The 13,968-nt window shown below is 39.2% G+C and overlaps 1 protein-coding gene across 1 annotated transcript in view; it reads right to left on the bottom strand.

The window, feature by feature from the left end:
• The window catches only part of LOC139630079 (guanine nucleotide-binding protein G(s) subunit alpha-like), a 32,473-nt gene that overhangs the window by 7,291 nt on the left and 11,214 nt on the right, over positions 1-13,968 (bottom strand). The window contains exon 5 of the mRNA XM_071493177.1: positions 10,949-11,046. Within this exon, the coding sequence (XP_071349278.1) occupies positions 10,949-11,046 (98 nt within the window). The remainder of the gene's footprint in view (positions 1-10,948; positions 11,047-13,968) is intronic.

Raw genomic sequence — 13,968 nt, 5'->3', positions numbered from 1 at the left:
CCCTAACCCTGACCCCCACTGTGGGGACTGCAACATGATGATATGTAAAATAGTATGTTTTTTTTAATAGGTTTACCCTTAAAAAATCTTACCCTCTCCAAAAACTATAATAATAAAATAACACTCTGTGGTTGAACTGGTCACAGCAGGTAGATATACCATTAACCAAGGAGATGTAATTAGTAAACCTATTTGTTTTTAAGGCAAGGTTTCCTGTATTACAGTGTAGCGTGGTGAAGCTGTGCCACCCCACCAGAAATGAAAGACTGACACTACCAGAAGTTTTACATTTTTATTGAATATAATACGAAGTTTCAGGGACACCAAGCTCAGATGCCCGGGATAATTAGCAAAGCAAAAGCCACATGTTCAACAAGCGAGACGATTGCTAACATGGTCAACTACTAACTCAGCCGATGATAGGACTGGTTGCATCAGAGCAGCGTTTCCCACCTCCACTAATTTTCTAAGGAAAGCCATGTAAGGTTTCACCAGTTTAAAAGGTAATAAGCCACTGTTTTGGAGTGTTGTCTGGGTGCCCGCTAAAGTGTCTGCCGACAGAGACGAAGGTACAAATTTCCCACCCTGTTTGATACATGCACGGCCAGCTGACCGATCGCCTGTCCGCCATTCTTACAACTAGAAAGGCAAGACGCTCGCTAGTAGCTGCCTCTCGGGGGAAAGGTATGTAACCTCCTCTGAGATAACTAGGAATGTGGCAGGCAGGGGTGAAATGTGACAGGAGGGCTGCAGGTAACACACTGAGAGGAACAGGGGGCTGGCTCTGCAGAAGGTACAGTGCTGGACGGACAGACAGAGGGGAAAAAAAAAAAAAAAAACTGAGTCAGTGTGAGTGTGTCAGTATGAGACTGAAAGAGAAACAGAGGACGACAAACAGTTTGGGGGACAAAGAGACGTCCGTGTGCATGTCTCCGCACAAATGCACACTGACACGGATATTCATACAAAAACACACACGGAGGCAATTAAGCGGCCAACCAGTCCGGTACCATCGGCCCTCTGCAGGGGCCGAGCGGCTCAGCTGTTCCCACACCACAGCGCCTCTGCTGTGCCAGCACACCCAGAGCCCTCAGTGGACAACTGTTCAGCCACGCTGCTTGTGTCTGCCCCGGATCCATAGCTCAGACCATGCGAGAGTCTAACTTCATCCTCCCACAACTTCCCCATGCTGAGCTCCAAAAAACATAAATAATCTGGATTGGACAGAGTCTAAAAGCTGCAGTTTCCAGTGGTGACAGAGTTAACATGCCTGCCACCGACATCTGCCGAGGCCAAACTCTTGTTTATCTACAGCTCTGGTCTGAGGCGTCGACACGCCCAGGACAAGCACACTGCTCAATTTTTAGCAGTTCTCTCTATTAATAGGAGAAGTGCCAATAATAACTGTGCCTAGTAAGTTGAACTAAATAATAGTGGCTGCCCCAGTAACAGAGAGGTCTGCAGTGTTATGTATAACCTGTCAGGGTTATTCTGGGGTAGCAGACAGCCTGACTTAAACTCTGGAAATACACACGGGACATTTGTCTGATGATTGAAAATAACCCTGTATTTACAAGAAAAGATAAAGTGCTTTTTTTAAAACTTTTTGTTGCATTTCACTTTGATTTGCAGGTTCAACAGCTGTGAGGAGTATTTATGTAGGAATAACAAAAAAAAAGTAAGACATTCTATTTATTTTTTTTAACTGATCTGACTAATTGTTTATTGTTTGTTTTTCTTTTCCTTTTCTTTTTGGTAATTTACAAGAAACACATCAAGTTGGGCTTTACTCAAAATTTCAAAACAATTTCTAAAAAATAAGGAAGCTACAAAAACTACTTTTGTAATTTTCTTCCTCATTTTCCCATTTATTGTTGTGATCTCTAGAGCTTTCAGATGTGTCCCCTTTGTATTTAAAGTATAAAAATCCAAACTGAAAAAGGAAATTTTGCACTGAAAACACTGGTCTACACCCCAACAACAACAATAGTATAAGTATATAATAGTAAGTTAAACTGTGGTCTTCACGTGCTGGGAAGGCTACAGCATCAACAGCAGCGTATTGGCCCAACAAAGCTGATAATAATCCCATAATGCATTCAGCTTGTTAAAGTGGCAGCATTAGGACAAAGGATCACCCAGATTATGAGCGAGTATACAACTTCAGATCTACACGGGATTAGGCTACACACTTACAGCTGGACTGGAAAATATGCTGAATTATTAGCTTCAGTTACTGAAATACAAAAAACATCATAAACTTGATATGATACCCTACACAGGTTCCAGAGGAGTGCTTTTAATTTAATATTAACTTTGTATGAATATATTAAAACTACTTGGCCAGACAGCATTTATCATTAAACAAGTAATTTACTGTGACAACAAACCCAAAGACATTTTTTTAAGTTTGTTTTTGGACATGTAAGTATCAGGGTTTACGATTTATCGTGATACAAACACAAATCTAGGGACCTTTGCCCTGCATCCGAGCAGTTCTGCTGATCGACTGTGTGATACACACACACACACACACACACACACACACACACACACACACACACACACACGAACCAGCCAGCAGGATTATGTCCCCAAAAAGTGCCTCTTTCCAAAGTTCAACAACCAATTTATCTTAATGTTCACATTATCTCCTTTCAAAAGGAAAGTGATAAAACAAAGCCTTGCAAAGCCATTAACAAAACAAAAGAATTTCATATTTCTGTCAAACTCTCAGTAAAACTGGCCGAACAGCATAAGAAAGTTAAATTGTTCATATCATGTCAATAAACTTAAGCAACAGGTAGGAGTGTTAAAAAACAGAAAGAGCAAATGTAGTATCACCTTACATATATCTGAGAATTATCACTGTAAAAATCAAAACCTAGTTTACTATTCATGTTACTAATACTAATATTTATTTAATAAGGATACTTAACATGGAGTTTAATACATTTACTCTATTATAATGACAACTGTAAAGACTATATGTGAAAAAATGCAACACGATGCCATAAAAGAGTTAATTTCACTAAATCCTTCTTTGGGTTCACATGGCATTAAAACTGTATCATTAAACTAAACTGCAAAACTTGAACATTCAAAGCAAAGTCAGAAAATGGTCTTGGCGCTTCCTCAAGAGGGGGAAAAGATCGTGCACGGCCCGCCGAGCAGAGCGATTACTGCCTCTCTGCACGTTCACATTGAGAACCGACCAAACCGAATGCTTCACCAGCCGATCCTTAATCAAACACACACACACACTCACACACACTGCACATTTAGAGAGAGAGAAAGAGAGAGAGAGAGAGGGAGAGAGAGAAAGAGGAGGAAAGAAAAGAGAGAGAAGGCTGTGTCTGACATTACAGCGCTGCTCCAAAAATAGCTCCCTGGCGCCCTGGCCTCCAGCTTGGTTGTCATGGTGACAGAACCACAGGCGCTATAAATAGACAATCGGCTCCAAATCTTGTGTGACTGGAGTGAGGCCAGAAAGAGGGAGAGACAGACAGGGAGAGAAAAGAAAAAGAAAGGCAGAGAGACAGAAAGGGAGAAAAACAGACAGACAGAAAGAAGAAATGAAGTGAAGAATGATAGAAGAGGAGGAGAGAAACAGAGCGAGCAACAAAGAGACAGAGAGAGAGAGAGAGAGAAATGCAGGGAATGGAGTGGGTTAGAGAGAGAGCAGAGGAAGACGAGCAGGAAAGAAATAAAGGAACAAAGAACAAATGAAAGAAGTTTAAAATTATCAAAAGCATAAAAAAAATAAACAAACTAGGAACCAAAGACTTAATGACAAAAAAGTCAGACAGAAAGACTGAAAGTGAAACAGAAAGAAAACCGAAAAACACAGAGCACAAAGAGAAAAGAAGCAAAAACATAAGCGTCAGAACTAATGAAAGAATGCAAGAGAAAATACAGAAAAGAAATAAGAGCAAAGAAAAGAGGCAGAAAGACAAAGAATAAAGAACATAAAAGGAAGAATATAAACATAAAGAATATAAACATAAACATAAAAATGACATAATGATAAGCTAAGAATTAACTAAAGAAAGAAAAAGAAAGACAGAAAAACTGAATAACATATCCCAAAAAAAAAAACAAAAAAACAGAAAGACAAAAAAAAAAAAAAGGAAACATAAAACCAATAAACACACAGATTAAGAACGAACAAAAAAGAAATCAAAACAATTAACAAAAAAGAGACCAAAGAAAATCAGGGTGAGAAAGAAAAAAAATATTAAAGAAATAAGAAAGATTAAAATGATAAAGAAAGAACAGATAAGCAAAGGGAAAGAAGGGAAGAAATAACAAAAGAGAGAAAAAGAAAGAAAAGTAAACCTCGTACTGGGAACACAACAGTGGCTGAGCACTGGGACCGGCACAATCACTGAATACACACAGCATTCAGAAAATCACAATACACTCAGATGGCGGCAGCAGCAGCAGCAGCGACGTTTCCTAAAGACAGATGAGCTCGACTGAAACACTTGAAAGTACCTGACTCATGCTACACATCAGCACAGCCAGAGCATGTTCAACATCTGCTGCCTGCACACACCTGCACATTTAAAAAAAAAAAAAAACCTCTGAACATACTCAGAATAACACCACACTATAAGATAAGACACTACACCCCCCACCAAAAATAATCAGTTTGTGTTTGCCCATCCCTTACTCTCCCCTCTCTCTCTTCCCCTCACCCCCCTCACTCCCTCACTCCTCGCGATGACTCAGAGACTCAATCCCAGCCATTTTCTGTCCCTGCTGAAACACCGCTACACATCAGAGGGAGAGAATGAGAGGGAGGGAAAGAGAGGAGAGGAGAGGAGAGGGAAGAGGATGACGGAGAAGTAAATCAGGGGGACTCCGGCACATGACGGCACATGACAGCACATTATCGCAAGGACAAGATTTCAAAGAATCGACAGATAATAAACGCACCGGTAATGCTCGGCTGATATCACAGGCAGGCGGGCGCGTAACGCAAACAGACACACATACAGAACGTATGGAGACGTTCTGTCACGTTCCTCCTCTCATGTTCTGTTTCAGTAAAAACATACATACATAATTCAGTTTTATCTAAAGAGCTGGTTAGGGATAGGTCTACCAGATGTATTCCCCAATAACCGACAACTTATGGCTATTTTCTTACCGAATGATCCATTATTATTTCAAATAACTTAATTATTTACTCTATACAGTGTCTTCATATAGCACAGAATGTCCTTTACAAGTTTAGAGACTAAGGTCACTATTTAAATCTTAGTCTAACCAACAGAGCAGTTTGCGATCCAAACAAAACAGAGGAAGGCGAAAGTTAATCGACAAGTTAATCGACTGTACAGTTGGGCAATACAATAAGATGCTATACAGTATACCATAAGTCTATATAAATTTGACTTCCATCGGGTAAAATTTAAGACTTTTTCACACCTGTTTTAAAAAAAAAAAACAGTTTAAGATTTTAATATTTTACAGTGTTGTAAATCACTAATTAAAATTTTCTTTTCACATTCAAATTTTTATGTCAATTTTGTGTTAGGCAACTTAAAGTTTTAGCAATAACTGATTTTTTGGCCACCTAGGGGAAGCAGGAGCAAGCTATGAACACAACACTGATATATCGTCACTTTTTAAAGTTCCTCTCTTAACACGTTTTAAGTTTTTTAACATGTAAGCACATCTACACTCAAGCCTTGGGCCCCGCCCACCTAGCTTGTGCTAGTTGACAGGTGAAACCCCATAGCTATCAAGATGATTAGTGGAGGACTCAGCTACATGTTTGACCCTCAGTCCAAACCAGACACAGGAGTTTTTGAGGAGTTTACTGTGCACCAAAATCGGCAACTAGCAGATGTATCAGAACGGATAGCTAGGTAATTGGTTATGTCGTTTGTTAGCTTGTAACTGGCAGTGGCTGACACAGTGTGAGTGGCTGTGTTAATGCAAACCTTCACTCTCTGTACTGACAAGGCTTCAGTGACCGGGGAAAGAGCAGTGTGTATCCAGATAGTTAGCAAAGGAAACATCAGAGAGACTCAGCTACATGTTTGAGCCTCAGTCAGACTCAGATGAGGAGCCTGTTGTGACCAAAACTGGTGAATAGCAGACATATCAAAACGGTTAGCATAGTTAGCATCTTTTGTCTGTTTATGCTGTTTGTTAGCTTGTAACCGGCGGTAGCTGACACAGTGTTAGTCGTTGTGCTAATGCAAACTCTCGCTCTCTGTTCATGTTTAATTTGCTTGCCCCTTACCTCCTGAATTCCTGGCTGTATGAATCAGTTTTTATGACACTGTCATTGGGTCACTGCAGTTCCACGGTGGAAATACAAAGTGACGCCAATGACTGCTTATTTAGCTCATAATATGTCTTCACATTGACATGTCAACAAGGTTGAAAAATTGATTTTCACCAGAGGGGGTCTTTAAGATGAAATGCCTAACATGTCAGCAAACACAGAGCAACACCATCATTCATTTAGAGGCCACCTGGTAACCTCCAAAAATGACGCCGATGAGAGCTGTGAGAGTGAACCAAAACAACAAAGTAGCAGGTCATAAAAGCCTCTAGTGCTTTTGGCTTAAGGATGTTAAAGCAGTTTGCAGAGCTGAGCGATACTGTAGGTGATAATTCTCTGTTGTTTTTTTGGGGATTGTTGTGATTCAAGGCGCCGCATATAACCAGCTATAATCTACGGGACTCTTTAACTTAAAGTATTTTTTTGTGCACATAGTAATAACTACAATAAAATCCCAAGACTGATGCAAAGATAAGTCTTGGGATTTTAAGAATTACTATTGAATAAAAAAATAATTGTGATTTAACTTTAAATATATGTTATATTTCATTTCTTTGATTCTTTACAGATGTGTTAGGAATAGTATGATTAATCTTTGGGACAGAGTTATTCAATAGTTTTATTTATCCAATTTCTTAATGCTAAATATGCATTAACCAATTATTTTTTGTGTTTTTTGGAAATCCTTATTACCATCTACAACTCTACAGCATGTCTTCATTTATGCTGAATAAAAAATTATTAGGGATATTAGATTTACAAAAACAAAAGATTGTAAGACTTTAATGCGTAAACGTGAATCCTTGTAAAGAAAGATTTCTTCTCCGGCTCTCAGACGTGATTTACAATTGAGAGGAATGCGCAAATATTTCAGGATCTCTGTGTATCCATACAGATATCCAAACATAGAAACCTGACAAACAGGCCTCGTCTTCTGGGACAAAACAAACCCTTCGCCCTGTAACACTGTTAGGGGACACAGTCACACTGTTTGGACCTAGTATGTGAATTTCCAGCAGTTACAGCAACCTAACCATCACCTTCTGAGCTCAACACATCTACATGTAATGAAAGAAAACAAAAATCCTCACAAACAAAAACCATAAAGGTGTCCGGAAGTGTATAATGTGTAAATAAAAAACAGCAAAAAAAAAAAAGAGATCCTACAGGAGTATGACAGAGCAAAAAGACACCCAGGGAAGCTTCAGTGACTTCCCTCTCGTCAGAGACAACAAAGCATCACCGCCCCATCAACTTCTCCTTCCTTTTTTTTTTATTTTTATCATGACATGAACCGGACAACGTTATTCGTTTTTCTTAAAAAAGGGAGAGGTGGGGGCGTCTGGGGTGGCCTTGACTTTTCCTGCGCTGATCGAGGGTTGACATTTTCATTTAATGCTAACAACTTTCATCAATAATGCTGAAGTTGCCTCTCTCCTAACACACACACTCTCATTCTTTCTCCTTCTGCAGGCTGCCTGGGTTAAAAATAGCTCTCCCCTCTCTCTTTCTCTGCTTCTCCGTTTACATAAGCACACAGAGGGGGGAGGGGAGCACTTCCGGTCTGGCCACCCAGCCCAGCATCTGATCCATAACACTGGGGCTGCTGGGTGTGGGAGAGAGGAGATGAGAGGAGAGGAGAGGAGAAGAGAGGAGAGGAGAGATCCCGCAATGCAGGGAAGCCCTCTCTTCCTCTATTTCAATCTGTCTCTTCAGTCCTTTCTCTTCAGTCGTTCTGTGCCTCCATTAGCTCCCAACTCTGTCTGTCCACAATCACATTTCTTACAAATAAGGTTTTTCATGATCATCTTACAGAGAGCCTCAATGGATCCCTACCCCCTTCCCACTAAAAACATACTGCACACCACCTACGGTAAGCAACAAACACCTGTCGCTATGCATGCAATGTAAGTTACAAGGACACACAAAGTCAGTAGTGTGAAGTAACTATGTACATTTGCTAAACTCTAGCACTGCAACTAGCAATTATTTTCACTGTCGATTATTTATTTAATATATTTCCATGGTTAATTGATAAACACATTTCCACATTCCTAGAGCCCTGTTCTGTTCAACTAAAAACTGAAAAATCTTCAGATTACTATCCCATAAGAGCACCGAAAATTAACTGATTAACCAGTTATTTCATCGTCAAAAAATGAATGAGCAATTAATAATCAATTTATCAATTAAATTATTTTTCAAACAGAAATTCCAAACTGGTTAAAGCTTCTAATCTGTAGATGTTTTTTCCCTCTCCAATTAATGATCTAATGACCCTTCAGATTTATCTTGCGGGCCTTATGTTGGTGGTCAACCCCTGGTTTGGGAAACGCTAAACTACCTCACTTTAACTTAAGTGGAGCAAAAGTGATTAGTTGATTAATTGATCCATTGAATTTGTAACTACTCTGATAATCAATTAATTGTTTGACTCATTCACAGTATATTCTCAGGTTGCAGCTTTGGAAATGGCAGGATTTGATACATCTCTTTGAGATGTATGATACTAAAGTGAAAATCTTCGGGTTTTGGACTTTTGGTCGGACAAAGGTGTCAACTTGAGTTCCATGAAGTCATTTTTTCATTTTTTCACTATTTCTTGCAATTTCTAAACAATTAATCGAATAAATAATCATCAGATAGATTAATAATGAAAACATAGGTTAGTTGCAATATGAAGTAGAATAATATAATAAAGTAGTGAAGGCCGTCTCCATCTTGACCAGCTGCAAGAGTAAGATGTCACTTATGATTTGATTAATCAGTATTAACACTCTGATATTATAAGTATGTGTTTTACTGGAGCAGAGATACTAAGCACCTCTTCTACAACTGCATGAAGTCACACATACAAAGAACCCGACGACCTCACACATGCATGTCTGCGCGGCAGCACATACTGTACACAAACACGCATGTACACATGGAAGAGAGTCGGCAAGCCTCCACCCTCCAAGAGCCCTGACTTCATGTGATCGCTGCATGCCTTATAACAGAGGCAGGCCTGACTGAGATTAAAAAAAGGCAGATAAATACCAAGAAAGAAAGAAAGAAAGTGTTCAGGAGTCAGAGGGGCTATGACATAACTTGAGCTGCGGTCACCAACAACATCCAACATACACACCAACCGTTGTTAGCAAGACTGCTAACTAGCCTGTACCCTAACAGAAGGTGGTTATATATTGGCTAACACATAAAAGCACAACCTCTGCTACTGCTCAATATACAGCAAGGACAAAGAAGCACCACAAAATCTCTTAATCTACATTTTTCTTCTCATCAATAAATCCAATTAAGATACCAAAACAAACACCAGCAATAAACTGATTCTACTAATAATAACACTACTAAGTATCAAGTATTCCCTTCGTTACCGCAGCCTGATACACTCGCTCCTCTGTGCCATAGACCTCCATTGTTTAAGAGTCTACAGCCACACTAGAGGCTCTGTGAATGTACTCAGTGCAAGTGGCGCTTTGAGCTAAATGCTAATGTGATAATGTTAATGTGCTCACAATGACAATGCTAACATGCCAATGTTAAGCAGGTTTAGTGTTTACCACCTTAGTTTAGAGTGTTAGCAGTCTTTACTCCTGTCCAAATTTTAGACTTTATTTTTTCTGACTGTTTTATAGGTGTACGTCTTCAGGACGAACGGATAGCTCGGGCCTAATTACCACAGGGTGGAGAACAGGTCTGGGGGAACGCATCCATAGTCAGCTTGCCCTATTGTCACCCTCGTCATACATTTATGGCTATGTTAAAACGAAATTGTCATCACAAATAAAGCATTAATTATTTACCTTACTCAAACTCAGCAAGGGCCACGTCGAAACAGCTGTTTATGGCTCTCTCTCTCTCTTTCTGTCATTCTCTCTCTCTCTCTCTCTCTATCTCTCCAAAATTCCTGTTTACAACCTTAAAAAGCAGTAGACTAAGAAACTGAACTAAGTGACGTGTTCTGTCTGTCGATCTCCTCCACTCTGTTTAATCACAGTGTGGCACCTAGTGTGTGTGTTCTTGTCTGTGTTGCAAACATTGGTTAGATGCGTTTTAAAGCCTTTGTGAAACTATGGCAGGACAAATTAAACTCAATGTTAATTTAATACGAATAATGACAATAAGACATCATCTTGACATTGGCAAAGACATAAGTTACATCACTCTGGTGATGGTCGATCACTGAGATCATCAACCATCGGCACAACCCTAGTGGGGAAGTTAAAAAGTATTGAGAGAGATTAACATATTGTTGGTTCTGGTGTTTTCAAAGGATTTGTTGACAACAAGAAAAATGCTGACTACCGCCAGCCTTATCTTTTAAATAGTAACATCATTTTTATTCCTCATTTGAACATCTGATGAACCAAACTAGAAAAAGATTGTGATGAGGTCGAGTCATTACCACTTCATGTCTAGTGTTCACTGTCACCACATGAACCTTGACACCGTGCACTCACATAAACCACATGGCAAAAACACCCAAACCCCTGCACAGCGTGCACGCTGAATTTCCTCGTGAGTATATATAGATGTGTGAACTCAACAGCCAAAGAGAGGAAAGGGAAACATGCCTTTGTGAGCCCTTCGAAATATGTTCGATTACAAGTATATGCATAGAGGTGAACATATCCGACTTACTACTGTGCACAGTCGATGAGCTGATATTCATTGGACCTTTCCCAGCAGGCCCGCACGCCCTCGTCCTGCCAGAGGATCTTTGCATGGTCATAAAACTCCTGGAAAGAGAAAGAGGGATTTGGATGAACAACACACCACACCTACAAATATCTGCAAGGCTGGCTCGGAAATAAAGATGTGATATCACAGTAAGAGAGAGCAAAAGTGCAGAGTATGTGAGTAAAACAGGAACCTTTCAAAGAAATAGCAGCTGTGAGTCTGAATGTGCGACATTTGCTGGTCCAGGCTTCTCAAATGTGAGGATTTGATGCGTTTAGTTATCAAACGTGATAGCAAACTCAATATATTTGATTTTGAGACTGTTGGTTAGACAAAGCAAGACATTTGAGGACATCAAGAATGGATGTTGGGACTTTTAACAGGCATTTTCTGACATGTGGTAGATGATAGATAGATAAAACTGTTAACCAATTAATCAAGAAAACAATCAGCAGATTAATCAATAATGAAAATAATCGTCAGTTGCTGCCTAAAGAGAGGAGCTGTGAAGAGAAGAGAATTACTGTTGAAAAAGTGGTTGTTAATCAACATGGAGTATACTGCACGCAGCTGGCGGTAAATGATCCACTTAAAACACTGGATGGAAATAAATGAAAAAGCTGGTTGGTATCTCTGGACAAGCCAGTGTCCCTGGCTCATGACCATATTTGTTGTCTGGATCCCGATGCGTAAAAACGTTTAAGGACAGATGGAAGGAGGCAGTGATATTCCCTAGTTTAGTTTGGAGCAGCTCGGAGAGGAGCAGCAGATGAGCGGGCTCTGACAGAGGCAGGAAACAGAACAGTTCACCGAGTTCAAGAAGAAATGGAGAGCTTTGTACTGACACAAGGCTTGGCTGTCACTGCGCAGGGGCCTATCTCCTCAGTACGATCTTCACTTGGTCACATTCAATGCAGTCAGGCACAAATAAGCCATTATGAGTCAGAGAGTTAAACTGTATACTCTTAGAAAATACTTCAGTCAGCTGAGAGCAAGCAGGATTTAGCAAAGCCCACCACGTCAGTGACAGATATGGATACATGAACGGGACGAGGTGATGCTTCCATGTAAAATTACAAATGGGGTTTGTCTTTAACCACAGTGCAATGTCGTCAAACATGAGGAACGCTGATACGCCGCTAAGTGCCGTCATTTCTTCACAGTGGCTGCCTGATGGCGCGAGTTCTGCCTCTCTTCATGCTTTTGTGTAAAATAACATAACATTTAAGTTGAGGCTTTTAGCAAAATAATTCAATTTTATGTGTGTTCCCTTTGTTATTTCTATCGCCCACTGGTTTTTAGCTAAAATATGAGTTATCACAGCCAAAGCAGGCAGCTGCAAAGACTGCTGATAGGAAAAAAGTTTCTGGGTCAATTTTAACACTCAACAGAGGAGGAAGCATAAAAGAACAGGGTTTCAGTGTTCACTAAGTTAAATTAAACACTTTTTAATTTGCTACCACATAGAGCACAAAAAAATCCCTGTTGCATGATCGTACCATCCAGAGTATTAAAAGATTTCATTGAGAACCGGTTGGGGTGACAACACCTTTATGTCACATTTTCGTCAGCACTTCCTAGTGGTATATAACAATTTCAGCTGAGATGATTAGTCGATTAATCTATTAGTTGATAAACAGAAAAGGAATCAGGAACTATTCTAATAATTGATTATTCGGTAACCAAACATGACAAACATTTAGCTTCTCAAACGTGAAAATTATTGGATTTTTCTTGTCTTACATTATTGTAAATTGAATATTTTGGGATTTTTGGACCATTGGTCAGACAAAACAAGACATTAAATATAATTAACTTGGGTTCTAGGAAATCGAGATGGGTACTTTTTTTTGCCAATTAATCTGGTAATATGGCAATATTGTTAATCAATACTTAAACACAACTTATAAGGATGAATGGATAGATTACCCAATTAAAAATATCACAAATTCATTTAAGGTCCATATCTGGGAAATTGTACTGGGGACTTTCCAGCCAGTTTCTGCTAAAATCACAAATGGAAACATTTCATAACTAATGTTATGACCTGCAGTAAAACAGAAAAAAATATTCAAGCCCTTTGGAAATGAAAAAGACTTGAAAACATTTAACACTATATGAACAGAAAAATTAGAGATACAGAAGCATATAAATGAGCTGTGGATTTTATCATTAAAAAACAGGTAAATGTTTCATACATGACTTTAAGGTGTGAAAAACCTTTTGTAATTAATTAGAAAATCAACACAAATTTCAGTGTGTAACCAAAGGGATTTTGGCTTTGCTATTACGGAAGAAAGAATCAGGCATCAAGTGTCAGAGTCAGCACCGAATAATAAAGAAATACACAGCAGCTAATGAATCATCAAGAGCTGAGGTCAACAAGGTCAACTCCAGGCTTTCCCATCTCTTTCTCTTTGTCACCACTTCAATTTAAAAAGAAATGTTTTTCTATCTACAGTCTATTCGTAGCTACGTGTACAATTCAGCGGAGTGTGACAGAAAAACAGCTACGAAATGACGCCTCTTGTAATAGTTGTGTAGTTTGTTTGTTTCTTTAAATTTAAAGAGTTGGCCTGTCCACAGACGTACTTGTGTGAATTTTAAATTAAGTTCCATTTATAGAATTAGGTTGAGGAAAAGGTATTTTGCGTAATCCATCAGGTGATACATGGTAAATCACACGTGGTATGATTTCCCTTCTTGTATGTTGGGCTGTTGGGTTTTTGTTGCAGTTGGAAAAAAAATCTGTCAATTTCTCGCACTCGCTGTAGAAATCCGATAAATATTTTTGTGTTATTTAAATAAAAGTAGGGATACACTGATGCCATATGCCAAACTGGTGTCAGCCCAGCGCTGGCCTTTTTAAACAAATCAGCTATCGGCCATGACAAATTTTGGATTATAAAAAAACTCAGCTTTTTGAATTTAAGTTGAAAGGTAATAGCTTATTTTAGTCTCGTAATTTTTGGAAACTTTCC

The sequence above is a fragment of the Trachinotus anak genome, unplaced genomic scaffold, assembly GCF_046630095.1.
Source record: "Trachinotus anak isolate AG129_WGS33_773 ecotype Australia unplaced genomic scaffold, CSIRO_AGI_Tana_v1 ptg000013l, whole genome shotgun sequence".
NCBI classification, from domain to species: domain Eukaryota; kingdom Metazoa; phylum Chordata; class Actinopteri; order Carangiformes; family Carangidae; genus Trachinotus; species Trachinotus anak.
The sequence above is the reverse complement of the archived record's forward strand: the minus strand, read 5'-3'. Positions and strand labels throughout refer to the sequence as shown.